This window comes from Alternaria hordeiaustralica (genome assembly GCF_023758085.1).
Source record: "Alternaria hordeiaustralica strain BMP 2776 chromosome Unknown scaffold_6, whole genome shotgun sequence".
NCBI classification, from domain to species: domain Eukaryota; kingdom Fungi; phylum Ascomycota; class Dothideomycetes; order Pleosporales; family Pleosporaceae; genus Alternaria; species Alternaria hordeiaustralica.
Window position 1 is genome coordinate 621,765 of NW_026056778.1, and position 24,582 is coordinate 646,346.

General features: G+C 52.8%; 9 protein-coding genes across 9 annotated transcripts; 4 read left to right on the forward strand and 5 right to left on the reverse strand.

The window, feature by feature from the left end:
• Positions 1 to 94: 94 nt before the first annotated feature.
• J4E84_004107 (uncharacterized protein) lies at positions 95 to 448 on the reverse strand (the record flags this gene model as incomplete). Its single annotated transcript, XM_049386715.1, has 1 exon — positions 95 to 448. The coding sequence occupies one exon, from the start codon at positions 446 to 448 to the stop codon at positions 95 to 97; it is 354 nt and encodes a 117-aa protein (XP_049245485.1).
• A 928-nt stretch (positions 449 to 1,376) lies between these two features.
• Positions 1,377 to 2,095, forward strand: J4E84_004108 (uncharacterized protein; the record flags this gene model as incomplete). Its single annotated transcript, XM_049386716.1, has 2 exons — positions 1,377 to 1,405; positions 1,456 to 2,095. The coding sequence occupies 2 exons, from the start codon at positions 1,377 to 1,379 to the stop codon at positions 2,093 to 2,095; spliced, it is 669 nt and encodes a 222-aa protein (XP_049245486.1).
• Positions 2,096 to 2,155: 60 nt separating this feature from the next.
• Positions 2,156 to 3,350, reverse strand: J4E84_004109 (uncharacterized protein; the record flags this gene model as incomplete). Its single annotated transcript, XM_049386717.1, has 3 exons — positions 2,156 to 2,725; positions 2,789 to 3,074; positions 3,136 to 3,350. 3 exons carry the CDS (start codon positions 3,348 to 3,350, stop codon positions 2,156 to 2,158), a joined length of 1,071 nt encoding a protein of 356 aa, XP_049245487.1.
• A 423-nt stretch (positions 3,351 to 3,773) lies between these two features.
• Positions 3,774 to 8,713, forward strand: DCL1 (Dicer-like protein 1; the record flags this gene model as incomplete). Its single annotated transcript, XM_049386718.1, has 5 exons — positions 3,774 to 6,842; positions 6,892 to 7,106; positions 7,153 to 7,377; positions 7,427 to 7,875; positions 7,938 to 8,713. 5 exons carry the CDS (start codon positions 3,774 to 3,776, stop codon positions 8,711 to 8,713), a joined length of 4,734 nt encoding a protein of 1,577 aa, XP_049245488.1.
• A 595-nt stretch (positions 8,714 to 9,308) lies between these two features.
• Positions 9,309 to 10,886, reverse strand: J4E84_004111 (uncharacterized protein; the record flags this gene model as incomplete). Its single annotated transcript, XM_049386719.1, has 3 exons — positions 9,309 to 10,226; positions 10,284 to 10,808; positions 10,878 to 10,886. 3 exons carry the CDS (start codon positions 10,884 to 10,886, stop codon positions 9,309 to 9,311), a joined length of 1,452 nt encoding a protein of 483 aa, XP_049245489.1.
• A 1,272-nt stretch (positions 10,887 to 12,158) lies between these two features.
• On the reverse strand, positions 12,159 to 13,281 carry J4E84_004112 (uncharacterized protein; the record flags this gene model as incomplete). The annotated part of the gene is made up of 2 exons (XM_049386720.1): positions 12,159 to 12,994; positions 13,140 to 13,281. The coding sequence occupies 2 exons, from the start codon at positions 13,279 to 13,281 to the stop codon at positions 12,159 to 12,161; spliced, it is 978 nt and encodes a 325-aa protein (XP_049245490.1).
• Positions 13,282 to 15,057: 1,776 nt separating this feature from the next.
• Positions 15,058 to 16,718, forward strand: ANP1 (Mannan polymerase II complex anp1 subunit; the record flags this gene model as incomplete). Its single annotated transcript, XM_049386721.1, has 4 exons — positions 15,058 to 15,164; positions 15,256 to 15,935; positions 15,986 to 16,305; positions 16,353 to 16,718. The coding sequence occupies 4 exons, from the start codon at positions 15,058 to 15,060 to the stop codon at positions 16,716 to 16,718; spliced, it is 1,473 nt and encodes a 490-aa protein (XP_049245491.1).
• Positions 16,719 to 17,463: 745 nt separating this feature from the next.
• Positions 17,464 to 22,483, forward strand: J4E84_004114 (uncharacterized protein; the record flags this gene model as incomplete). Its single annotated transcript, XM_049386722.1, has 5 exons — positions 17,464 to 17,842; positions 17,893 to 20,438; positions 20,488 to 21,123; positions 21,170 to 21,665; positions 21,717 to 22,483. The coding sequence occupies 5 exons, from the start codon at positions 17,464 to 17,466 to the stop codon at positions 22,481 to 22,483; spliced, it is 4,824 nt and encodes a 1,607-aa protein (XP_049245492.1).
• A 403-nt stretch (positions 22,484 to 22,886) lies between these two features.
• On the reverse strand, positions 22,887 to 23,813 carry J4E84_004115 (uncharacterized protein; the record flags this gene model as incomplete). The annotated part of the gene is made up of 3 exons (XM_049386723.1): positions 22,887 to 23,157; positions 23,225 to 23,666; positions 23,717 to 23,813. 3 exons carry the CDS (start codon positions 23,811 to 23,813, stop codon positions 22,887 to 22,889), a joined length of 810 nt encoding a protein of 269 aa, XP_049245493.1.
• Positions 23,814 to 24,582: the final 769 nt, after the last annotated feature.

Below are 24,582 nucleotides of genomic sequence, written 5' to 3' on the forward strand. Positions count from 1 at the left end.
GCGTTCTTCCACTTGGTGCTCTTCGTCCAACATCAACCTTTCCGTTACATTCTTCTCATATACCCTTCGATCGCGTGCCATCCTGTCTTATCGTCTACTGCTTGTCGCCCCTCTCACCCAGTCCCTCTTTCCCTCCTTGCACCTTTGTCTCGCCCCCAATTCCCGTCGTTCGAGTCGGCTGCGCCTGGTGGTCTGGTTGCTTCGCCGGATGGTCGTCGCCAGTCTTGTGCTCGTCAGGCGACGCACTCGATTGCTGGTCGGTGTTTTGCGTGTCCGAACGCATCTTGGCGTTGGGTGCGGCTGATGAGTTCTCAGAAGGGTCTGGAAGGTTGGAGGCAGGGTTGGGGGTGTCCATCAGCTTTGCATGACTGGGTGTAGTGGTGAAGGCGCGGAGTTGAGATACGACAGGGCGCTGTAGTGCGCGGAGGCGGAGGCTGATGGAGGACATGGTTGGTATAAGGTTGTATTTTGCGCTGTCTTTTCGTTCAGGGCGCTCGATCGTGTACTGCTGGATTCGTAAAGCCGATTGATATCCAGAAAGTCGTGTTGGAAAGGTCATAAAGCATGACGGGTGTTGTGGGTTCAATCGTTGCACGAAGATGTGATGTCATCGTGACCGCTTCGGCAGTGGCGAAGATCCATAATTTCCGTCAGAAGTCGTGGGATGACAACTATCAGTTCCCTGATATAGCTCTGTGCATCGAACATGTACAGAACCGCGATTGATGATCTGACGCGAACAAGACGCGTCGCACCGCCAGACAGGTGTGCTAGCCACACGTGCTTCGTGCATTAGCGCCGCCTGACTGTGCCACATCGGGTTGCGCGCGCCAACACTCTCAGCACTTGGGATGGAGCAGAGCCTCCCAACATGCAACGAAATGTTCAAGAAAGCATTTTGGAAACGAAAAGAACGACCAATCACTGCATCGCTTTCATCTGTCGCCAACAAAATGCCAGACTTTGTGCTTTTCGGAGACTCGCTCACCCAATGGAGTTTTAGCGAGGAAACGCAAGGCTTCGGGTTGTTTCTTAGGCAACAGTACCAGCACAAGGTACGCATCGTCAACGAAGGTAATGCAAATGAGTTCCTCCCACCATCTTTCACCCCGCATTTCGCGTAGACGCTTTCTCGTTTATCCTTTTCAAACCGAGTGATCAGGCGGGCTGCAAACATGGCTACTTCGGAGTCGTTGCCTAAGATTGTCTTGTTTGGCGCGTCCATGACCGAGTGGAGTTTCAAAGAAAAGACGCAGGGGATTGGATGGTTTCTCGAGAATCAGTACCAAGGGAAGGCAAGGGTTGTGAATGAAGGTACTACGGCATGATGTGTCAGCGCGTCGAGCAGCAAGAACAACATCGAAAGTCCAGATCCGATGCTGACAGGCACGATAGGCAAAGCAGGGTACAAATCCCAATTAATCTTGACGGTCGGCGCACTCACCAACTACGCAGCTACACGTCAACCCGTCTGAAAGCAGACTTTGCCCGTATAATAAGCAGCGCAACAACCCCAGAGGCAGCACCGACCCTCCTCTTCACCATCTTCCTCGGTGCAAACGACGCCTGCTTCATCGGCGAGAAGGAGTATGTTCCCTGGCCCACCTTTTCGGCGAACATACGGGAGTTCCTCGACACCATCCTCACGGAGCAGGCTATGGAGAACACAAAGATAGTTCTAATCACGCCCCCACCCATCAATGGGTCTGTGGTAGATACTGGAGAAAGCAGGTCTGCAAGAGAAATACAGGAGATCAATGAGTCACGAAAGGAAGGACCAAGGTACAAGACTTACATGAGTAAGAAGAGGTATGTAGATGGGCTTATGCAGATCGCGAAAGAGTACGAAGAGACGGGCAGAGTTGTTGGTCTCAACTACTGGCAGCACATAGTGGACGCAGTCATTGCAGAAGAAGGATGGGAGTACGATCAGGATGTGCCACCGGGATGCGGCCTATTGGGCGCAAAGACGTTCCCAGCGGGCTGGTTTACGGACGGGCTGCATCTCAATGTCAAGGGATACGGAGTGCTGAACAAGGAACTGTACGAGCTGGTGACGGCAAAGTGGCCGGAGTTAGCAGCCGAGAAGTTGTAAAGTCTTCCTTTGGTTGTGCATTTGTTTTGCTGGGTATCTGATCTGTCGCTGAAACCACGCTCAACCTCTGTTCAAAGTGTTACCCGAGCCTTTGGGGTTCGCCTCTACATACTCATCCCACGCTCGCTGCTTCATCGTCTCTTCGTCCGCGGCGACAAGATCGTCCTCGTTCGGTTCAGCCTGGATCTCAGACTGCGGGCCTCCACCCTCGATCATGCCACCCCGGCGCTTCTCTTCCTCTAGATATTCGTCAATCGTCATAGTTGGCAGGCTGTGATCCGGACGGAAAACGTTCTTCTTTAGGGTCTGGCGGCTATCCAATAGCGTAAAAGGCCGCATGGGTTTGCCGTCGCCGCTCAAGATGGGGCCGGAATATCTCAGGCCGCCATACTGACCATCGAGGCGTTCAGAATACCCGTCTTTATCTCTGCCGTCTTGTCGGCCGTCTGGCGCTTGCTGTTCCTGTCCCTGTGGGGGCGCGGGTGGGGCTAGCGAGATGATGTGCAGTTCTTGAGCCATTGACTCCAACGAAGCGAAAGTCTGATGCACCATGAACGCCAAGTTTGTCAGATGCAACTCTCGTACCACTTGTTCATCCTGTTCGGCAAGTTTGGGGTTTTGTCGCAGATACTGTTGTTGCGGGCCTTAGCTTCAGGTTCGACCCTTGAAAGCAAAGTTAGTGTGGACACGTACCTCTAGTTTCCGCTTCAATTCCTTCTCCTCCCTGAATCGCGAAATCTTTGCGTCCCGTCTCGCCGCGGCATCCCGCGTGTTGGCGGTAGAGAAGTTGTTCTTATCTTCCGCGTAGACTTCGAAGAGTTTCGCATCTGCCTTGCCAAGCACATCATAGGAATCTAAGAGCTTAAGAAATCGCTCATAGTGTCCCCGTGCCCGCAGTAGGTTCTGCTTCCGTAAGGCTACGTCGGTGTTGAAGATCTTCTGTACGAGTTCTGCCAAGTGGTAGTTTATCGCCATGTATCTAGAAGGGGTAAGCGAGGGCCCATGTGCACGGTATCTTGCGGTTGTAGCATAACACGTACTGTAGATCAGACGACGATATGTCCTCCAGGGTCTCATTTGGACTGAAAAGCGACACCTGCTCGGATATTTTCAGGCATTCTTCGTACGTGGCGATTGTCGCGCTAAGGTTTTCCTGGTAGGTCGGACTGTTTGCTTCGTACGACGAAGAGAGCTCTTCGCGCGCCCTCTCCGCCTTTGAGAATAGACCTCGTAGACTCTGCGGCTCGTTCGTCATGGTAGTGGCGTTTGAGCGGAAATTTGTCGTGATGTTGAGGAAATGGCAGTGGGGACACACGTGAGAGCGTGAGCAGATGCTGATGAGTCAGCATTGCCCCTTCCCAGTTCGCGTACCCCGCTATCGCCGCCAACACACCGCGTCTGTGAAAGCGGTAACACCACAGCGACAAACGCCTGGTATGCTACTGCGAAATATCTCCGGCATGTTCAAACGGCTGCGGCTGTTTGATTGGGTCAGCACGCGGCGTCGGGTACCTACACTGTTTGTTTGCTCTCTTGCCCGAAGCAAGACGCGCGACAGTTGCGCAAATACCAGCAACACGCTCTTGCCCTCGATTTTCAATCACACTCACCATAGGCTTTACCTCTCCAGACCTGTGATAAGCTTCGACTGTACCCACGGCATTGCGCCACGACAAGCATGACTTGGATAATATACGAGAAGGACGAACATTACCACTCCTTCGACGACTCGTCCTCGTCTTCCGATTCTGACATTGAAGAGACCGCTACCAAAGATGAGAGCCAGCGAGGCTCAGATGAAGACCCAGATGGCGATGATGACACCGCACGTACGCATGGGCCGAAGACCACATCGGAGAGGCGCCGAGCGCAGAATGACGTCCTGAAGGCCTTTGCTGCTAACATCAGCTCTCACTTGACACAGAAGGAAGTTGATGATGCTGCTGCAAAGACCGCCAACGAAGAGCAGCTGTCGATCCGCGACATACTCGCCAGACAAGAGGGCACAGTCCGCATCACGAACCCTCGCGACTATCAGACTGAACTGTTTCAGAGGGCCAAGAGTGAGAACGTAATAGCGGTCTTGGACACTGGCTCCGGCAAGACTCACATCGCAACTCTACTTCTACAGCATGTTCTCAATGACGAGCTCGAATGCCGGGCCGCAGGCGGCATCCACAAGATCGCCTTCTTTCTAGTCGACTCGGTCAACCTGGTCTTTCAACAAGCAAATGTCTTGCGTTGCGGCCTTGATCAGAAAGTGGAGGGCATATGCGGCGCCATGGGCGCATCGCTTTGGTCTAAAGCGACTTGGCAGAGCCATTACGAGAAGAACATGGTAATTGTATGTACAGCCGAGGTCCTTGTTCAGTGTATGATGCACTCCTTCATTACCATGGCTCATATCAACCTCCTCATCTTCGACGAGGCTCATCATGCCAAGAATAACCATCCTTACGCTCGCTTGATGAAGGACTACTACGTACACGGACTGGACCCCTCCCATCGACCTCGGATCTTTGGCATGACAGCTTCTCCGATTGACACAAAGGGACTGTCGGTCGATCATATCAAAGAAGTTGCCAATGACCTCGAGAAACTACTTCATTCCAAGATCGTCACTACTTCGGAGGGTGCTCTCGCTTCGAACAGTATCAGCAGGCCTACCGAGGAGATCGCAGTGTATGCACGGCTACAAGACCAATTTGAGACGCCTCTGCACCAAGAGATAAAAGCAAAGTATGGGGACATACCGGCATTCAAGAAACTATTCTTGGCCTCCAAGCGCTACGGTTCCGAGCTCGGACGCTGGGCGTCCGACATGTATTGGTCTTTTGCTTTCGCTGACGAGCAGAGCCGCAAGCTCGAAGATCGCGAGCACTTGAAGCATAACAAGGCTAAGCGAGATGACGCCGCGCAGGAGTGGGACGCCCAGTCCAAGCGCTTACAGGAAGCGGCCACATTCGTACAACAGTTCGATTTCGGTTTGTGTACCTTGAGCGACACAGATTTGAGTTCCAAAGTTCTGAAACTTCACCACTGGCTCCAGCTATACTACGAACGCGGCGATGAATCACGTTGTATCGTCTTCGTTGAGCAACGGCAAACAGCTCGGCTGCTTCAACTCATCTTTTCCCAGATCGGTGGACCGAACCTCCGCTGTAACGTGCTCGTCGGTGTCAACAATCGTGCTGGAGAGCACAACATTTCTTTACGGAACCAGATCCTTACGGTGGCCAAGTTTCGTCGCGGCGAACTCAACTGTCTGTTTGCTACATCTGTGGCGGAAGAAGGCCTTGATATCCCTCAATGCAACCTTGTCGTGCGGTTCGACCTCTATCGCACCATGATAGCGTACGTACAGTCTCGGGGCCGAGCACGGCACAGGAACTCGAAGTATCTCCATATGATTGAGCAGGGCAACGATGACCATCGCAGCCGGGTTTTCGACGTCAAGTTCGAGGAAGGTATCATGAGGAAGTTCTGCAAAGCTCTTCCCCAAGACCGTCAGATCGGCGGAGGCGAGGTTGACATGTTGTCGTTCGAAGACAAGATGTATCCAAGCTTTGTTACAAAGTCTGGTGCAAAGCTCACATATCGCTCGAGCTTATCAATCCTCAATCACTTCGTAGCGACGCTACCCGGCCCCGACAGACAGACCATGCTCCAGCCAACCTATGTTATCAATCCCGAGGTCAACTATGATGCTCAGGATTCTCAGCGGCGAGGGTTTGTTTGCGAGGTAATGTTACCGGAACATGCACCGGTGGTCTCGGTAACTGGCGACGTTCAAAGCAGGAAAACTATCGCAAAATGCTCTGCCGCTTACAAGGCATGCCTCATGCTTCACACCAAAGGCTATATGGATGACAACCTCCTCCCAACAACATGCAAAAGCTTGCCAGCTGGGAGAAATGCACTGCTAGCGCTTAGCGAAAAGAAGAAGGGTATGTACTCTATGTTGATCAAGCCAAATTTCTGGAAGGTGGATCGCGGAGTCGTCCCTACGCTTCTATACTTGACTGTCATCGACCTTGACGCTGGCTTAGACCGACCTCATCAGCCTATGGGTCTCCTCACTCGCATTCCATTCCCGCAGATGCCGCATTTTCCTATCTACCTCACGGATGGAAGGCCCTCCAATGTCGTATCCAAATCTGTCTCGACTCCGCTACCTGTATCGCCCGAGACGATAAAAGCTCTCACGATCTTTACTCTACGCATATACGAGGATATCTACAACAAGGTGTACGAGGAAGACGTCCAGAAAATATCTTATTGGGTTGTTCCAGTAACTCCGAGCCATGTGTCTTCTGTTTCGTCTGTTACCTCTCTCGATCAAATCCTAGACGTGGAGCAAATTCGCAAAGTCTGCAAAGAACCCACTTGGAAGTGGACACCCGAGACCAAGTCTGAGGATTTGCTAGATCGTTACTTCGTAGATCCAATGAATGGAGGTCGACGCTACTACTCCAACGACCTCGCAACCCATCTCAAGCCACAAGATCCGCCTCCTAAAGGTCTACCTCGCAGTGGACAAAAGTTCATGGCCACTATTCTGGACTACAGCGACAGCCGGTGGGCAAAGAGTAGAGACATATCAAAGTGGCACGCCTCACAGCCCGTTCTTGAGGTGGAAAAGATTCCTTTCCGTCGGAACCATCTTGCATGCGTCGAGGATAAAGAGAAGGGTGAGTTCGATGACTTGAAGACTTACATCTGTCCAGAGCCTCTTCACGTGTCTAATGTAAGAATCCCGTCGGCTTGTGCGTATGAAAACATTGCTAACAGCACAGCTTTCGATACGATTTGTGGTCATGTGCTACGTATTACCGGCTCTCATTCATCGCTTTGAGAGTTATCTCATTGCTCTGGACGCCTGCAAAGTTCTCGGTCTCAACGTCAGCCCTGCGCTTGCTTTGGAAGCTCTTACTAAAGACTCCGACAACTCCGAGGAGCACGGCGAAGAAAAGATCAACTTCAAGAGCGGAATGGGTCCAAACTATGAACGGTAGGTACTGGGATTATTCAAGATTTCACCTGCTAATATGGTACAGTCTTGAATTCCTAGGGGATTGCTTCCTGAAGATGGCTACCTCACTTTCGGTCTTTGTCCAGCAGCCAGATGAAAACGAATTCGAGTTCCACGTCCGCCGCATGGAAATGCTCTGCAACAAGAACCTGATGGAGACTGCAGTGGGAAAGAAGCTGGTGGTCTCCGCAGATGGAACTGAACGCGATATTCAGCTGTACCGCTTCATTCGCACGGAATCCTTCTCAAGGTATATACAGTATATTTACTCATTGCTATACACGATCTAATCTGCATAGGCGCACATGGTATCCTGAAGGGGTGAAGCTCATGAGGGGTAAGGGTTTGAAGAAGACTGAAGACGACTGGCTGAAGCTCACGCATAATCTTGGCGACAAGAGCATCGCGGACGTCTGTGAGGCCTTCATCGGTGCTGCTTTCCAGCAGCACTACCGGGGCGGGCGATGGAACCCCGAAGACTGGGACGAAACTGTTAAAGCTGTCAAGCTTTTCGCCAACAGTCAAGATCATATGATGTCGAGGTGGTCAGACTACTACGACGCTTATCAAAAGCCCAAGTACCAAGTTGCCGACGCCACCGCAGCGATGCTCAATACCGCTTTCAACATTGAGCTGGTGCACCCATATCACTTCAAGTACCCACGTCTTCTTCGATCGGCTTTCGCCCACCCCTCATACCCGTATATGTATGAGAATATACCCAACTATCAGCGACTCGAGTTCTTGGGTAAGTCTTCCTGCAGATTTTGTGCATGCAATTGAGCTGACCTAATGTTTTCATTCCTGCAGGTGACTCTCTTCTCGATATGGCGTTCATCATGCACCTCTACTACAAGTACCCAGACAAGGACCCTCAGTGGCTCACGGAACACAAGACGCCCATGGTGTCCAACAAATTCTTGGGCGCTGTGTGCGTAAAGCTCGGCTGGCATGTCCACATCAAGCAGAACACCGCTATTCTGAGCTCCCAAATCCGCGACTACGTCTTGGAAGCTGAAGAAGCAGAGCGAGAAGCGGATGGCGCCGTTGACTACTGGGTCACCATCAGCGAACCACCAAAGTGCTTGGCCGACGTGATCGAAGCATACACAGCCGCCATCTTCGTTGATGCAGAGTTCGACTTCAGCGTCGTACAGGATTTCTTCGACCGGCATCTCAAGCCCTTCTTTGAGAACATGACTCTCGATTCGTACGAGAACTTTGCCTCCAACCACCCTACCACACGTCTCAGTCGCCTCCTCGGTATCACCTTCGGCTGCAGCGAGTGGCGGATGGGTGCCATGGAGACAGAGACGCTCATCCCCGGCAAAGGCAAGGCTGTTGTCGCTATGGTCATGATTCATGGAAAGGTGTGGTTTCATTCCCTGGGCCAGAGCGGTAGGTATGCGCGTGTGAGGGCCAGCCATGGAGCGTTGGAGAAGCTAGATGGGCTTCCGCCTTACGAGTTCAGGAAGAAGTATAAATGTGATTGTGTGCACGAGGGAGAGGGTGAGGGCGAACAGGATGAGGTGGTGCTCAAAGCGAAGGAGGAGCTGATGAAGGAGGCTATGGGTCTGAGCATCTAGGCCCGGTTGTGGGATGTCTTTTCTTTTGATATGAGGCCATGAGGGATGCGCAGCATACGGGCTCAGCATCAATTTGCGATGCAGGCTATGCAGTATAGTGGATGGCCACGGCCTCCAGACTACGGAAAAGTACCATTGATTAATAAACACATGGAACCAACAGTCCTGACCATGATCATTGCTGTCACGAGGGCTAACCGAGCGACCAAGTTTGGTCTATACGTGGGCTTACCAAACTTTCAAGTAACCCACACATAGTCTGGGTTTTACTAGCCGTGAATCATACAGCAAGACAAAGTCAGCCGACATACTCAAACAAAGCATATCAAAGTGAAGGTGTGGAGAAATACTCTTGTGTGCAAGGAAGTAATATTGCGTGTAGACGCCGGAAACAGTTGCGTCTGAAAACGATAAGGGTATACACATCCCAACTATGTACAAGAATAGCAACGCCATTAGTTCATCCTCCGGTTTGACTTCATTAGTTCATACGCATGTCCTGTTCGTGCCTCCTCGTCCTCCAGAATGTCGCAATTATTATGCATAGTAGACTGAACCAAAAGCTTGGTCGCTCTGTAAAACGCGGACAATAGAACTACAAAGTGAGCATATATACGAACACGCCCATCATAGCTAGTCCGAAGTTGAAGGACATGTGCGAAGCTGCTCCTTCAGTCTCCGAAGGCTGCGCCGCGTCACCCGTCTGACTGGGGTTGTCATCGTTGCCCGAGTCGGTGCCACTAGGGCTCGTGTTTTCGCCGCCGGGAGTGTTAGACCCATCGTTGGACACAACATTGAGCGACAAGTCGTTAATTTGCTGGCCGTTGCTACCAGTGACCTTCTGTTTGACGTTGGTGTCACCGATATCCACCAGCGCGCCATTTGTTGGGTTCTCAATACCGTTGTCGATGAGATCCTGGCATCCAGGGCAGACAGCTGGAATCGTGAAGTTTTTGCTAAATTGCTCCGCGGTTATGAGGCTGCCGTCGCATTCGGGGGCTTTGAGCTCGGTGGACTGGGGGTTGGTCGCCTCAAGGGCGCTAAGATCGAGCTTGTTGAATTGGCTCTGGAGGTTGTCGTAGTCCTTCATGAGTGCGACAGAGCCGTCTTGGTCAATCTCGACTAAGCCGTAGTTTGCTTCCTCATGGGAGTACTCATAGACGAGACCACCAGAGAGCGCCCTCATCTGGTCGCCGTAAAGGGCCTGAACTTCGTCGAAGTCACGAGGCATGACACGGTTGCAGCCGTACTCGCTGAAAAAGACTGGGACAGCAGAGTCGGCGAACATGGTGGCCAGGCCATCGTATGTGGAAGTCTGATAGTTGTCGCCATTGCACCAGCTGTAAGAGTTGAGTCCGAAGAAGTCGGAGGATGACTCATCCTGGTCATGGATACACTGCATGTAGGCCCAGGTGTCTTGCAAGATCTCGCGAACATCTGCAGCAGAATATCCGACTGGGATGGTGCGGTCGGCATGGTTCTTGATGTAGTTCTTCATGTCACGCTGAACAGCCTGTGTTTTTGTCAGCTTATGTTGTCGTGAGAAATTGCCCAGGGTGATTGAACGTACCCGGATGTACTGGGGGTTGAACTCAGCAGTGCTCAGATCATTCATGACCTCGTTCGCAGAGAAGAAAGCCATGGTGTTGGGGAAACCCTTGAAGTTCTCGATGATACCGAACGCGCGAGTAAGGTAGTCGCTGTTGTAGGATGTCCATGGCTCCGCGCGGTTGATGCTCTCTCCGGGTAAAGGCGAGTTGACATCAAGGATCATGTAGATGCCGGCCGCGTTGAAGATGGAGGCACACTTGGAGTGGTCAAGCGTAGGGTCGAGATTGTAGACACGAATCGTGTTTACACCCAGCTTTTGCATGAGGGTTGCATCTCGCAGACATTTGTCGCCATCTGTGAGGGGATCTTCGCTGTTTGTGGGATTGTATGCTCCCTGACCTCCGGGTTGGTAATCGACACCAATGATCATCACCCGCTTGTCTGTGCCGGTGTTGATGAAGTCCTGGCCACGGATTTCGACTGGCTGGACGGCATAGGCGATGGATGAGAAGAGCGCGGGGAGCAGCGCGGCTACGCGACTGAACTAAGAAGAACGTTAGCGCGGCTCACGATGCAAGGAACATGGGTCGGATGCTGTAGGCATGGAACGTACAGAAGGCATGGTAGCGAAGGACAATTTCACAACAACGGCCGTAGAGCGAAAGACGTAGAGATCCTTGGGCGGTTGCAGCGACGACTGTCTCGCCTTATAATCCTTCAGATTGCCGCTTAGGTTGGTATCGCAATGTTATGCACCAAGACTAGTTGCAGTGGATCTTGGCCGCGGAGGAGCAGCTAAGACGGAATTGCTTGCCGGCTACTGTGCTGTGATTCGAGCGAGAAAAACGAACGGCGTGCATATGTCGCCCGCTGGGAATGATAAAAACCAAAAGTGACAAAATTGGCTGGGGAAAGAGGATAAGAGAGACAGTGGCACAGCGAACACGAATATGTGTCTGTTCCTCGCCAGCCGCAAGCAGGCAGTGGCTCCCCAAGACAGCGCTTTGGGAAGCTGTGCTTACTGCCTCATCCCATCTCGGCAAGGATGACTTCTAGATAGCAGGAGCGGGATGACCTCTGGACCCACGCCGCTGCCATTGCCAATGCGACCCGCCCGGAAAGCTCTGAAAGTGTCGACTCTAGCGTACTCCGGGTGGGCCGTGAACTCGTCCTGGCTTTACCGACACGCTTGTTCTTTGCCGTTCCAAGCTTATTCCCAAAGTATCAGGAATATGTCCAATCTGTGAGCCGTGTCGGAGGCTGGAGGTGTAGGATCGTGACGCCATTGTCAAAACAAGTGGCAAGGACTGCTGCACCCCAGCCACTTCCTGCAATTGCGCACCAATCATCGCGGTCAAAGCTCCGACATGCACCTTGGCAATGTTTACTGCACATGCGGGAGATATGGCGCGCCTGAGACTTGAGGACATGTCTATGCTGTCAGATCGCTACTAAGCTAGATTGTTTGTGGTTGAGGTCAATGTATCATCGCGTCCGTCTTCACTAACAGCGCCAGCTCGACCGCGGAAACAGGCGGACAAAATCGTATTCTATACATGTCGTCGGCTAAGGTAGTTTCTGCACTTGGGCTCAACGTCTACTCCAGGTGGATACAAGTGGGCCCTCTTAGCCGCGAAGTTTAGGCCTCGAGGTCCACACGCATGAGCTTATCCTACTCAGGCGGTTTTGAACGCCGAAGCTATGCATTTTGAGAACGCCATACGAACAAGGCCACAATTTGTAGATCGTTCCGACGCTTACCCACCAGGCGAGGGTCGACGTTATCGGCAACGATCTTGCGTCGGCGGTTGAGGCGCCAGCCTGAAGTTTGGCTACCTGGCGTGTGCAAAGCTGCGAACTGAAAACAGTGTAACAAGCTTTATGGCACTCTGCCTCATCCTGTCATGTCCACGTCTTGTGCCTTCCTTTTCATACCGCTCTCGCTCGCCTCGATCTGACCCCGAAACTTGGCTTGCAGCGCTTCGAGCAGGACCTCTTTGACCACCGCGAGACTGCCGACAGCGGCATGCGTGGCGCCCTCGATCAAAGCATCTGGATCTGAGCCGACGTCCCCCTTCATCCATATCTCTGTGATCTCGTCTCTTGAAGCCAGGTATCCGACTACACAGGCGGCAACAACGTCCTTGTGCTCTGCTGGACAGGGATCGAGTATTCTAGCCAGCTCCTGCTCTTGTTTTGACTCGGGATTTCGCGTGATTGCGGCGACACCTCCACACACCACATCGACGCAGTCTATGCCGGCGTCCGTTATGGCAGCGCTGGCGACCGTGATGCAGCCTGCTAGCACGTTCAAGAGACCCCATCCACTCCCGGCCGCGCTGCCCCCGCTAGCAGAGTCTCCCCACCAGCCATCTTCATCTCCTTCCAGTATGGTGACTACAACTTCGACCCCACTCTTGGGCCATCTCTCTCCGATGATGACACCTCGTAGCGCAGTCTCTAGATGAACTCCAAGATCGCGCTCTGCCGAATCGCGTATGTAGCCTCGCCGTTGTCGTGTTGCGAACGGCGCAAACTTAACCGTGGTTGTAAGGAGGAGCGAAGGACTGAACGGCGCGCTACGGGGAAGAGGCTTGGGGCCTTGTATAGAAGCCGTGATCTTGAGAGATGAAGTCGGCGGGATGAGAGTCGACTTGATCGCGGGGGAGGAGGAGGGTATTTCGAGATACGCGGAACCCGACGCTGAGGGTATGATGGATGTTTGGAGGACTGTGGACGTGTTAGAAGCAAAACATGTACAATGTAGGCATTGCAGACGATGTGCAGCTCGCTGACAGCTATTGGAACTCACATCGTTCCAGTTAAGCTCCACATCCGCGCGTAGGGAGACGCATGGGGTCATTCGGGCACTTACAGATCCTGCGAAGCTCATTCGCGCCTCTTGACCTTGTCGGCCTCAACTTTTCCAGGTACTGCGGTTCTCTGATTGTACGCGCAAACACCGGCGCACTGGTACCACCACTAGGCGCATTATTTCTTCTCCTGTCCGTGTTCATCGTGTCTGTGGTTATGTTGTGCTGCAGCGCTGCTGTACTTGCAGATGATTTCATGGTGTTCGGAAAAGTGGATGACTAAGCGCAGATCTGCCAAGATTTCGGGACCCTCAAGTTCAATTTTCTTGCGCGTCCGGTTCAACTTTCTTTCCTTACCTCACATCCGCGCTCACGGTACGTTTACGCACACCCCTCTATCCTCCCCCATTTCATGATTGATACCTTGAAATAGTTCTTGCGATCTTAGATGAGCTTTGAACATGCACCACCCTCTGATTCCAACTTTGGAGCTTCCGCTTTCGCATCAGACTTTGCGACCCTAGCTAACTCAGCTCAGATACAGGCCAGCGTTGTACCAGAGCGCGCGACGATGCGACTCGCAAACATGCAGTCATAGCTTCACCACTGCGACATGAGTTTATGTTCTTGGGCATTCAATCGATGCGCCAGCACGTCTACTGCTAACCTACAGCACTCCCCAGTACATACTGATTAGTGGTAAGTCTTCATCATTCCTTCTCACTCCGCTTTATATGATGATCGTATTATTTCAGTTCTGCTACTGAATCTCTTTGAAGAAAATTTATACCGCTTACCTTTGTCTGATATCACTTTACACTTCCAGCTCATAACTTCACAAATTGAAGGATCTCGCTGACATTGTAACCAGACACGCATTCTAGATCTTACCACCACAAGCCTACTGTCCATGGTAAGCACCCCGATACCTCTCCCGTTCCGTTCAAGGAGGAAAACTAGTCTATCCATTCAACGACATCTGTCGCCGGGTCACCCTCTCGCACCCTACCAGTCTCGGCTGGGATGACGGGTTGTAGAGTTGCACTGTTGGTTCGTCCAACGCCGCGTTATTGTGGTCTTTGAGCCAAAAGTCGCGGTAATCCGTCTTGGGCTGCCGCGACCCGAGGCCAGGCGATGGGGGATGATTTAACACGGCTTTCTGAGCACACAACAAACGTCGATACTATTACGAGATCGCTGTTTGAGCATCGCTAACGACGCTCAGATTGTTGAAAGGAACTATAGAATGATACAGTGGAAGCCGGGATTGTGGGCTATAGTAGATACTCGTCCTTCGAATGCATTCATTCAACTCATAATTGTTTTGGTCCCTGTTGTTTGATGTTTGCTCGTGATTCTTCGTACATGTGACAAGTTGTGGTTGTCGCAATGTGCTGCTTCCCTTTCACCACTGCATGACCCCTGTGAGACATAGGACGCAATGTCGAGAATACGAGGGTCTAAACTCACCCTCGCTCGTGTACCGTTACTATTCGCTGCTTGGACGTGGACAGCCACTCCTGCACATCATTGCTCTACAAGTCTGAAACGGCCATGCTAGGTGGCTTGGCTTAGCCTCCCACCTCGGGGATCTGACAAAGTGGCAGCACTCGAACGACCACCACCGTGCATCTCGTCAGCCCTGCGCGTCGAGTCGATTGATTCGGCAACATCCGCTGAGACGCGCGCGAGTTATCAGCAACCTATCTGGACGTCACCGTGGCCTTAGCGAACAAATCCTTGGCCCTACAACGGAGGTTATCAAAGACGCGCAACACCCCAAGCGCACGACAACACCAATCTGAAGACGGCTATCGAAGTGTGCAACCTCGCGAACACACTGAGCAGCGGCAATTCCCCTGGTGGAGATCAACAAGGAGTGCAAGGCGGTGCTTCGATCAGCAACTTGGTGATCTGGCGGGTCTTCGGTGACCGGGGTTCTCCAAGGGAGCATTCGACATCTGGCGCCCATCTCTCTGGATGTTGCCATTACATTCCTCTATGAAAGGGAAGATGCACCGCCATGCCTTTTCCAATGGGGCATATCCCTCACAAGGAGGGGGCACCTTTTCAATCCAACCTCACAAGTACGTCCAAGACCCGCCGGCACCCTGCGCCGCGACTCCTTTACGCTCAACCCCCAAATGAACATGGTTCTAACACTCGGTGCACCTTCAGATTCCAGCCACGGTCACAGCCTGCGCTCCGGCGGCGGAGAACACTGATCCAGCGCTTGCTGATCGTAGGCTCGCTGTTCTTTACCGCCCTATTCTTCTTCTTCCCCGACTTGCGACCGAACCTGGGCTCCGGGCCCCTCAGCTTACTCACCACGAGCGATGACGCGCAACTCGAGACGGTGCGATACTACGATCTGAACAATGTCCAGGGCACGGCAAGGGGATGGGAGAGGGAAGAGCGCATCCTGCTATGCGCTCCGTTGCGAGACGCGGCTCCGCATTTGCCCATGTTCTTTGGCCACCTGAAGAACCTCACCTACCCGCACAACCTTATCGACCTGGCTTTCCTCGTCGGAGATTCCAAGGATAACACCATTTCACTCTTGACGGAGAAGTTGGAGGAGCTACAGGCCAATCCCGATCCCAAGCAGCAATTTGGCGAGATCTCCATCATGGAGAAGGATTTCGGGCAAAAGGTCAACCAAGATGTTGAGAGTCGTCACGGTTTCGCGGCACAGGCTGGCCGCCGAAAGTCAATGGCGCAAGCGCGAAACTGGCTGCTAAGCGCCGCTCTGCGACCAACGCACAGCTGGGTCTACTGGAGAGATGTCGATGTGGAGACTGCTCCCTTCACAATCTTGGAAGATCTGATGCGACACAACAAGGATGTCATTGTACCGAGTATGTATGGCCACGCATAGTACAAGTTTGCATGCTAACATCCTACGTAGACGTCTGGCGACCGCTTCCGGACTGGCTCGGCGGAGAACAACCATACGATCTGAACTCCTGGCAAGAATCCGAGACCGCTCTCGCTCTCGCCGACACCCTCGACGAGGATGCAGTCATTGTAGAGGGATACGCAGAGTACGCTACTTGGCGCCCGCATTTGGCCTACCTTCGCGACCCCTATGGCGACCCGGACATGGAAATGGAGATCGATGGTGTTGGTGGTGTCAGTATTCTTGCGAAAGCCAAGGTCTTCCGTTCCGGTGTCCACTTCCCTGCATTCAGTTTCGAGAAGCACGCTGAGACAGAGGGATTCGGCAAGGTGAGCTATGTCATTACACCTCTCACAACAGAGCTAACACACAGCAGATGGCAAAGCGCATGAAATTCTCCGTCGTCGGCCTTCCCCACTACACAATTTGGCATCTTTACGAACCCAGTGTTGACGATATCCGACACATGGAAGAGATGGAGAAGGAACGCAAGGCAAAGGAGGCCGAAGAAGAGGCCAAGAAGGCAAAGGAGAATAAGATCAAGGAGAACTTTGACGAGAAGAAAAGCGACTGGGAGAAGGAGAAGGCGGCGGTTCAAGACATGGTCCAGCAAGCAAAGAACGAGGAGAAGGCGGCAGCCGAGAAGGCCAGGCAACAAGAAGCAGCAGCGAAACAGGAGTCGAACCAGGCAGACACCAAAGAGGACAAGTCAGTCGAAAAGAAGGAGGGCGAGCAATCGTAGTCGTTACAGCGCCCGCATAGTCTCAAGGGTACAGGACCTCGGTCAGCATCCATGTTCGCAATATTGGACCATAGTGGGTCGAACCACCACAGCGACGACAGTAACGATTTAGGCAGATTGGGCGCAGATCTGACTTTGTTTCTTTCGATATACTGCATGCTTTGATTGTAGCCTACAGATTTTCAAGGCAACACCATTTGGCGGAATCGGCCTTGGATGGTGGCATTTCCTCTCGGAGGGTGATTGGAGACGACGCGGAGGAATGTATACATTAGACAGCAGCTTCTGCATCACGGGCGTTGTAGGTTCAGCAGTAGATGAGCACTACGTTTGTTTGTAACAATATCAAGAAACATTATGAAATGCAAGCGGGAAAGATTAGCGCAACTCGCCATGCTTCTGTGTTTCGTCATGGCCGGCATCTGACGCTGGTCGGACCCCTGGCCTCAGCACCTCCGAAACTCCGCTAGAGCTAAGCCGCCAAATGTTCGGACGGTGCAACTCGACGCCTGGAATCGATTGCGTACGACTTGAGGACAGATTGTCGAGGGCAAAGATCATTTCACGCCCCAAATACCTCAATATCTAGATTATCACCAGGCAGCAGCAATTGGGAGGATGCGTGTCATCTTTCAAGTCGACTGAACCAGACATACAGCTGTCCATGAGCCCTCCACCATAAAGACACGACGCCGCGCACCACACTTTTGTCGCATACACACGTACACCACAACCTTCCCGCGCCATGTCGAGCACCGATGGCGACGATCATGTCGCGTCAACACTCCAGGAAACAATCGTCGACCTGGACCCCCGACCTATCACCGTCGCAGTCAACCCAGTAGCTCTGGTGGTGACAGAATGCATTACCGTTACGTCGGCGATGCGAAAGCATGCCCGCTGGGCACACTCCTCGGTCGCGGCCATACTGGGGAGCTCTTCGAACAAGACTCCGGCTGTGCAACGACGCGACCGCACGGGACAGGGCATCATAAGCGCGGGAGAGCAAGAGGAGGCTGTACCGAGCAGATGGGGCCTGCGGGGGAAGAAGGGCAAGAGCATGCAGGACAACCCCCTCATGTCTGCCTTTGCGCGCCTGAGGAACGACCTGAAGGGCTGCAAAGGTGAACGCTGCAGTTGGGACGATACATGGGCGATGCTAACGCTGCACCAGACATCCGGACCTTCGATACCCCCTCCATGCTCCACCCCTTCCTACAAGTCATCCGCTCCTCCTCCACCTCCGCGCCCATCACCTCGCTCGCCCTCATCGCTATAACCAAATTCCTGTCGTACGGTATCATTGGCCATGACTCTCCACGTCTACCAGAAGCTATGCAGCAGCTCTCCTCCGCAATTACACACTGCCGATTCGAAGCCAGCGACTCGGCTGCCGATGAGATCGTTCTCCTTCGTATCCTCAGGCTTATGGAAGTTATGATCTCAGGTCGCGGAGGAGAGGTCCTGGGTGACGAGAGCGTATGCGAGATGATGGAGACAGGCTTGAGCATGTGCTGCCAGGCGAGACTATCAGAGCTGCTCCGACGCTCGGCAGAGATTGCCATGGTATCCATGTGCCAGGTCATATTCCGCAGGCTGAAGACGCTGGAGATTGAATCGCCAGAGGAGCTGGACGCCATGGACGAAGAGTTGGAAGGAAAGGACGATCAAGATGGTCTGAGAATGGACCCAACCGCAAATGGCGAGGGGGACTCTGCGCAGCACAAGGTCGAGGCGCTCCAACAGCCAATCGATCCTGAGAAGGGACAGGAAGACAACGACAGTACCGCGAACCCTGCGAGTAGTACTCTAGATCTACCGGCAACCGCCGCGGATGGGCAGCCCCAAGCCCCTCTCGAGATCAAGCCTTATTCGTTGCCGTCCATAAGAGAGCTGTTTAGAGTATTGGTTGATCTGCTGGACCCTCACGACCGCCAACACACCGACACCATGCGCGTCATGGCCTTGCGCATCGTAGACGTTGCTCTCGAAGTCGCCGGACCGTCCATAGCGAGCCATCCCAGTCTGGCCAATCTCGCCAAGGACACATTGTGCAGGCACATCTTCCAGCTCGTCAGATCAGACAACATGGCCATATTGAACGAGTCATTGCGAGTTGCTGGTACGTTGCTGGCGACATGCCGGAATGTGCTCAAGCTGCAACAAGAGCTCTACCTCTCGTATTTGGTCGCATGTCTCTTTCCACGGGTTGAAATACCCATTGAGCCGGGCATCGAACCTTCTCTATACGAAGGTGTTCCAAGTGCACCTAGTCTGATCAAGCAGCCGCCGCAACAAAAGAGCAACTCAAGCGGTCGTTCAACTCCAGTGCCTGTCAAGGATCGGCAAAAGCTGGGGCTGGAGGGAGGCGCCCGAAAGCCGGATGCTCGAGAGGCCATGGTGGAGAACTTGGGTGGCTTGGTCCGGATACCTTCCTACATGGCAGAGCTTTTCGTCAACTACGACTGCGAGATTGACCGTGGAGATGTCTGCATGGACATTGTTGGTCTTCTCTCAAGAAACGCGTTCCCAGACTCCGCGACATGGAGTACTGTCAATGTACCTCCACTGTGTTTGGACGCACTGCTTGGCTTCGTGCAATCTATGGCAGATCGCCTCGACGACGAGCCTGTAACTGAAGGCTATCCAAGCGTTGAGTCACTCCGCGAGCAGCGGGCGCGCAAGGCGATCATCATCCGCGGTGCCACTAAATTCAACGAAAAGCCCAAGGCTGGTATCGCCTACTTGGCACAACAGGGAATCATCCGAGACCCAGATGATCCTAAATGCATCGCCGAGTTTGTCAAAGGTACTACGAGAGTCGATAAGAAAGTATTGGGCGAGTTCATCTCGAAGAAGGGCAACGAGGCGATCTTGAGCGAGTTCATCAACTTGTTCGACTTCAAAGGACTGCGCATAGATGAAGCGCTTCGACAGCTCCTGCACGCCTTCCGTCTCCCTGGTGAATCGGCCCTGATCGAGCGAATTCTGACAGAATTCTCTGAGACGTACTTCAATATGGTCAAGCCTGAGGGAATTGCCAACGGCGATGCCATCTATATCCTTACATACGCTGTCATTATGCTGAACACCGATCAACACAACCCCAACTTGAAGACGAAACGAATGCAGTTGGAAGATTTCACCAAGAACGTTCGGGGTGTTAACAATGGCAAGGACTTTGAACCTGAGTTCTTGCAAGGAATCTATGATTCCATCAAGAATCGCGAGATTATTTTACCCGAGGAGCACAGCGATCGAAACGCATACGACCACGCGTGGAAAGAGCTGCTAGTCAAGTGTCAGTCGACGTCCGACATCGTCATCTGCGACACCAACATCTTCGATGCGGACATGTTCGCTGCCACATGGAAGCCAATCATAGCAACCCTATCCTACGTGTTCATGTCTGCTACTGACGATGCGGTCTTTTCCCGCGTTGTGCAGGGCTTCGACCAATGCGCTCAAATCGCTGCCAAGTACGGCCTTACTGAGGCTCTCGACCGTATCATCTCGTGCTTGTCGTACATCAGCACATTGGCGCCCGATGTGCCACCAAGCACATCGCTCAACACCGAGGTGCAAGCCGACAAGAAGAGCGTTATGGTCAGCGAGACTGCTGTGCGATTTGGTCGTGACGGTAGGGCGCAGCTGGCGACCGTAGTTTTGTTCCAGGTCATCAAGGGTAACGAAGCATCGATAAGAGATGGGTGGCAACATGTAAGGTCTTCGATTTTGTTGTTCTTCTGTACAGTGCTAACAATAATAGCTTATTCGCATCATGGTGAACTTGTTCGTCAACTCGCTGATACCACCCTACTTCCTTTCTTTCCAGAAGACGCTCGCTCTAGCACCCATACCACTTCAGAACCCAGCACAAGTCATCGACCGTGCAGAGCGTCCAGCAGACACTGGCATCTTCTCGGCCCTGACATCATATGTGTCGAGCTTTGCCAATGACGAGCCTCCGGAGCCATCAGACCAAGAGATTGAGTACACACTTTGTACTGTGGATACTGTCAAGGAATGTCATTTCGAAGATATCCTTGCGAACATCAGCCAGTTGCCGGTGGAGTCTCTGCGGTCACTTTTGTCATCTCTACTTGAGCATCTACCTGAAGATGGTTCACCCAGAGTCATCGTTGTGAAGCCTGAGATACCTGGCGCAAGTCCGCGGACGACCGGCCCTAGACAGAAGGGTAAAGGTCCGCTGTACGACCCAAGTCTCGTTTTTGTCCTTGAGCTGGCGACTGTACTAGCGCTGAGGGATGAAGAGACGGTCAAGGAGCTTGCAAAGGATGTAACGGATGCTTTGGCGTCTGTCATCCGAGACGCTCCCAAGCATCACTACGTTGTCATTGCTCGGTCGGTGTACTACCTTTTGAGCCTACTCAAAGCGAGCAATGTAAGTCTCCACGCACTTCCATGAGATTCAATGCTAATTAATCCAGGACTATGACTTCATCCGTGCGCCAGTCCTTATGCATACATTCTCCAGTTTCAATGATGCTCTGTTGCATGAGTGCGCACAACCGATCCTGAAGGGTCTGACAGACTGCTGTAAAGGCCCGAATGCTCTGCGTAGCGAACTTGCCGGATCACCTGATTTCTGGACCATTCTCAGCAGGCTTTCAGGAGTGCCTGATGCTGCTGGTGACGTGTTCCAACTCGTCGAAGACCTTACCACTTCGCCTCAACCTGGCATCACTGCTGATAATTACGAGGCTGCGATTGCGCTTCTCAATGAGTTCGCAACTGCAGCTCAAGTTGGGGCTCGAGAAGAGCAGTTGCATGATCAGGCTGCACGACGCAACAAGGGCCAGAAGCCTAAGAAGCTTGAGAGCAACGAAGTTGTCGTACGTGGCAGCACTGCTATGAGCATTGTCTTCCAACTTTCCAGCAGGGTGCCAAACTTTATCGAGCAGTCTCACCTTGAGACTACTGAAGGTAGGAACACTTCTCTCTTCACCAAGCATCGAGGCGCTAACATCTTTTCAGCATGGACCGCGTACTGGTCTCCTATCCTCAAAACCCTCGCACATCAATGCCTCAACCCTTGCCGCTCCCTGCGCCAGCAAGCCTTCTCTTCACTACAACGTACCCTTCTTTCCAATGACCTCGCCTCACCCGAGCACCGAGAATGGACCGCGATCTTCAGCGAAGTCCTCATACCCCTCATCACCCAGCTGCTCAAACCAGAAGTCTACCAATCTGATCCACTGGGCATGAGCGAGACTAGGATCAGGGCCGCCACACTTCTGAGCAAGGTCTTCCTGCACTACCTAGTGCTACTTGACGGCCTCTCAGGCGAAGAGAATGAAGAAGGGGAAAAGAGCCTGTCTTTCGAAGACTTGTGGATTACAATAGTTGGCCTCATGGATCGCTTGGGCAATAGCGGACAAGGCGACATGGACGAAGCCGTTGCCGAGAACCTCAAAAACATGCTTTTGGTACTTAGCAATGGCGGATACCTCGCGCCACCTGACGAAAATCCCGAACGCGAGGAACTTTGGCACGAGACGTGGAAGCGCATCAACCGCTTCCAACCCAACCTCTTCGCTGAGCTGTTCCCAGAAGAAGCTGGAAAGCCTGCGAGACCGCGACCGAGTAAGGATGAGCGGGCGGCGAAGGCCGAGCCGGTGATCGATGGCAGAGAAATGGATGTTGCTGAGAGGAAGAAGGGAGGTAGCAGTAGTGGCGAGACTGCGGACGGTAGTGAAGATGGTGAAGAGGAGAAGGATAAGGCGGCTGAGAAGGAAGGCTAGCATCTTCTGTATCACTTTGGCGCCAGATGAGAGGGGTTATTGGTATGTGATTTTAGCATTGTTATCGCATTGCAGCATAGATGGTATGAGAAGTAATGAAGAGAATTACAGGACAACATACAGAGCATGATTTCCCCTTCGCTGCTTCGTGGTCTCATTGGTGTCAGAGGCTCGCATCACTTACTCGTCGAGATGGTCCACATGGGTACCTGGCAGTTAGGTAGATTGAGATCTTTAACAGTACGGCACAAGACTTCATACACATCAACTCATTGCACCAACGAAGAAGATAAACGGCATCATGATCGAAAAGCCCTGCTACTTGGCTTGGATGTATACACTTCATCAGTTTCTCGCAAAATCTACATTGAAAACTTCCCCATCCCCTAGCCCCTCGTTCACTTCAAGCATGAGCCATGGCAGCAGCAGCAGCGGGAGTCTCGGCGGGAGCTGCTTCTGCGGTAGTCATAGGCATCTCAGCAGGGGGTGCCTCAGCGGGTGCCTCGGCGGGTGCTTCGGCAGCGGCTGTCGTCTCTGCTGGGGCTTCGGCGGCAGATGTCGTTGCGGGCGCTTCTTCAGCGGGTGGTGCCTCAGCTGGCGCCTCCTCTGCAGGGGCTTCAGCAGGAGGGGCGGGAGGAGCAGCAGCGGGATCCTCTGGGGGTGCAGGTACGAAACTACCAAAGAGTCAGTGTCTGTATGACCGGGGAAACAAGCAGGAGCGTAGAAGCTGGGAAGACTTACGCAGCAGCATCCAGAGCAAGTTTGCCCGCAGTTCCGCCGACGACGTCGGTTCCATCAGTGCTCGATTCGCTCTGCTGGCTCAACTTGACATAGTCGGCCAACTGTTGCGTACTGGCAGGGTTGACCATCATAACCTGACCCTCCTGGCAATGCGGTCCAGTAGCACAGTACAGGAACATGGGGTCCGCACTAGTGATGGGCATGTTGAAGGTTCCGACATCTGTCTGGCCGTCCTCGAAGGGGATGTGACCGCTGTGGATACCGCCTTCCATGGGAGTGCATGCTGTATCGGCGGTTGATTGCGTGACGGTGTGGTTGCCGTTGGAGAACTGGAATTGGACAATGTCGCCGACTGCTGCGGTGATGGTGTTGGGAATGAACGTGTCCTGGGGTCCACCGACGATGACGGGGATGATCTGGCTGGCGCGGCGAAGTGGGTTGGCTTGTGTTTGGTTAGCAGAGAACAAATGAAGACATGTGTGTATGACGTACATTTGATGCTAGGCAGTCTGTTGACAGTCCTAAACGCCGGGCCTGGAAGCGCACTCGCCGTAGCGATCAAAGCGACAGAGAAGATGGTTGACTTCATTGTGTAATAGCAAATAGCTTGAGTTACAAAAAGGTATCGAGGGTATATAAATAGGAGCTAGACTACCGTTCAACGGTATACTGGAGAATCGAAAGTAGAGATTATGTAAAGACCGTTCTACGGTTTGCGTAGTCAAAAGAGCGATGCGAAGAGAATGAAGGATAGAAAGACACCAACTGAGCAAAAACCCACCTACAAGTACCTTTAGCTCATATACGCTTGCGTCCTCCACTATCACATCCTCCACACGCCCGAATCAACCCTTTGCCTCCTCTATCCACACCATGAATCTTGCCTACGTAGCTTACCTCCTGCCCATAACATCTCAAACGTTGAAAATGGCCTGAGGAATCTTAGGGCAGCCACAGGCCAACCTATGGCGCACAGCCATGTGGATACCCGAGCTGTAAGACCAGGGCGGCCAAGCTGTCGCATTGTTGCACGTAGCCTAAACGATGTTTGACAGCCTTGTTTGCCAAGAGAAGGCATGGGAAAAGCGCATGGGTGAGGCGGTTGGATGCCGTTTGAAGATAAGTGGGGAGAGGAGTGCCGAGTTGCATCATGGTCGTTTGGAAACCTCAAGTGCCTTACCAGGCGTGGCGCTTAGGCTTGGGAAGGCAGAGGCGGGTAAACGGCAGGGTATGTTTGGGCGATGGGTGAACTCATATCCTGAAGTGGTGATGCGCGCGCTGATGGATTTGATGGAGTTGTGGGTTTACGGGATGGTCGAGGTCTGGGAAGGAGCTTCGATGACGCCCTTCGCTGGAAA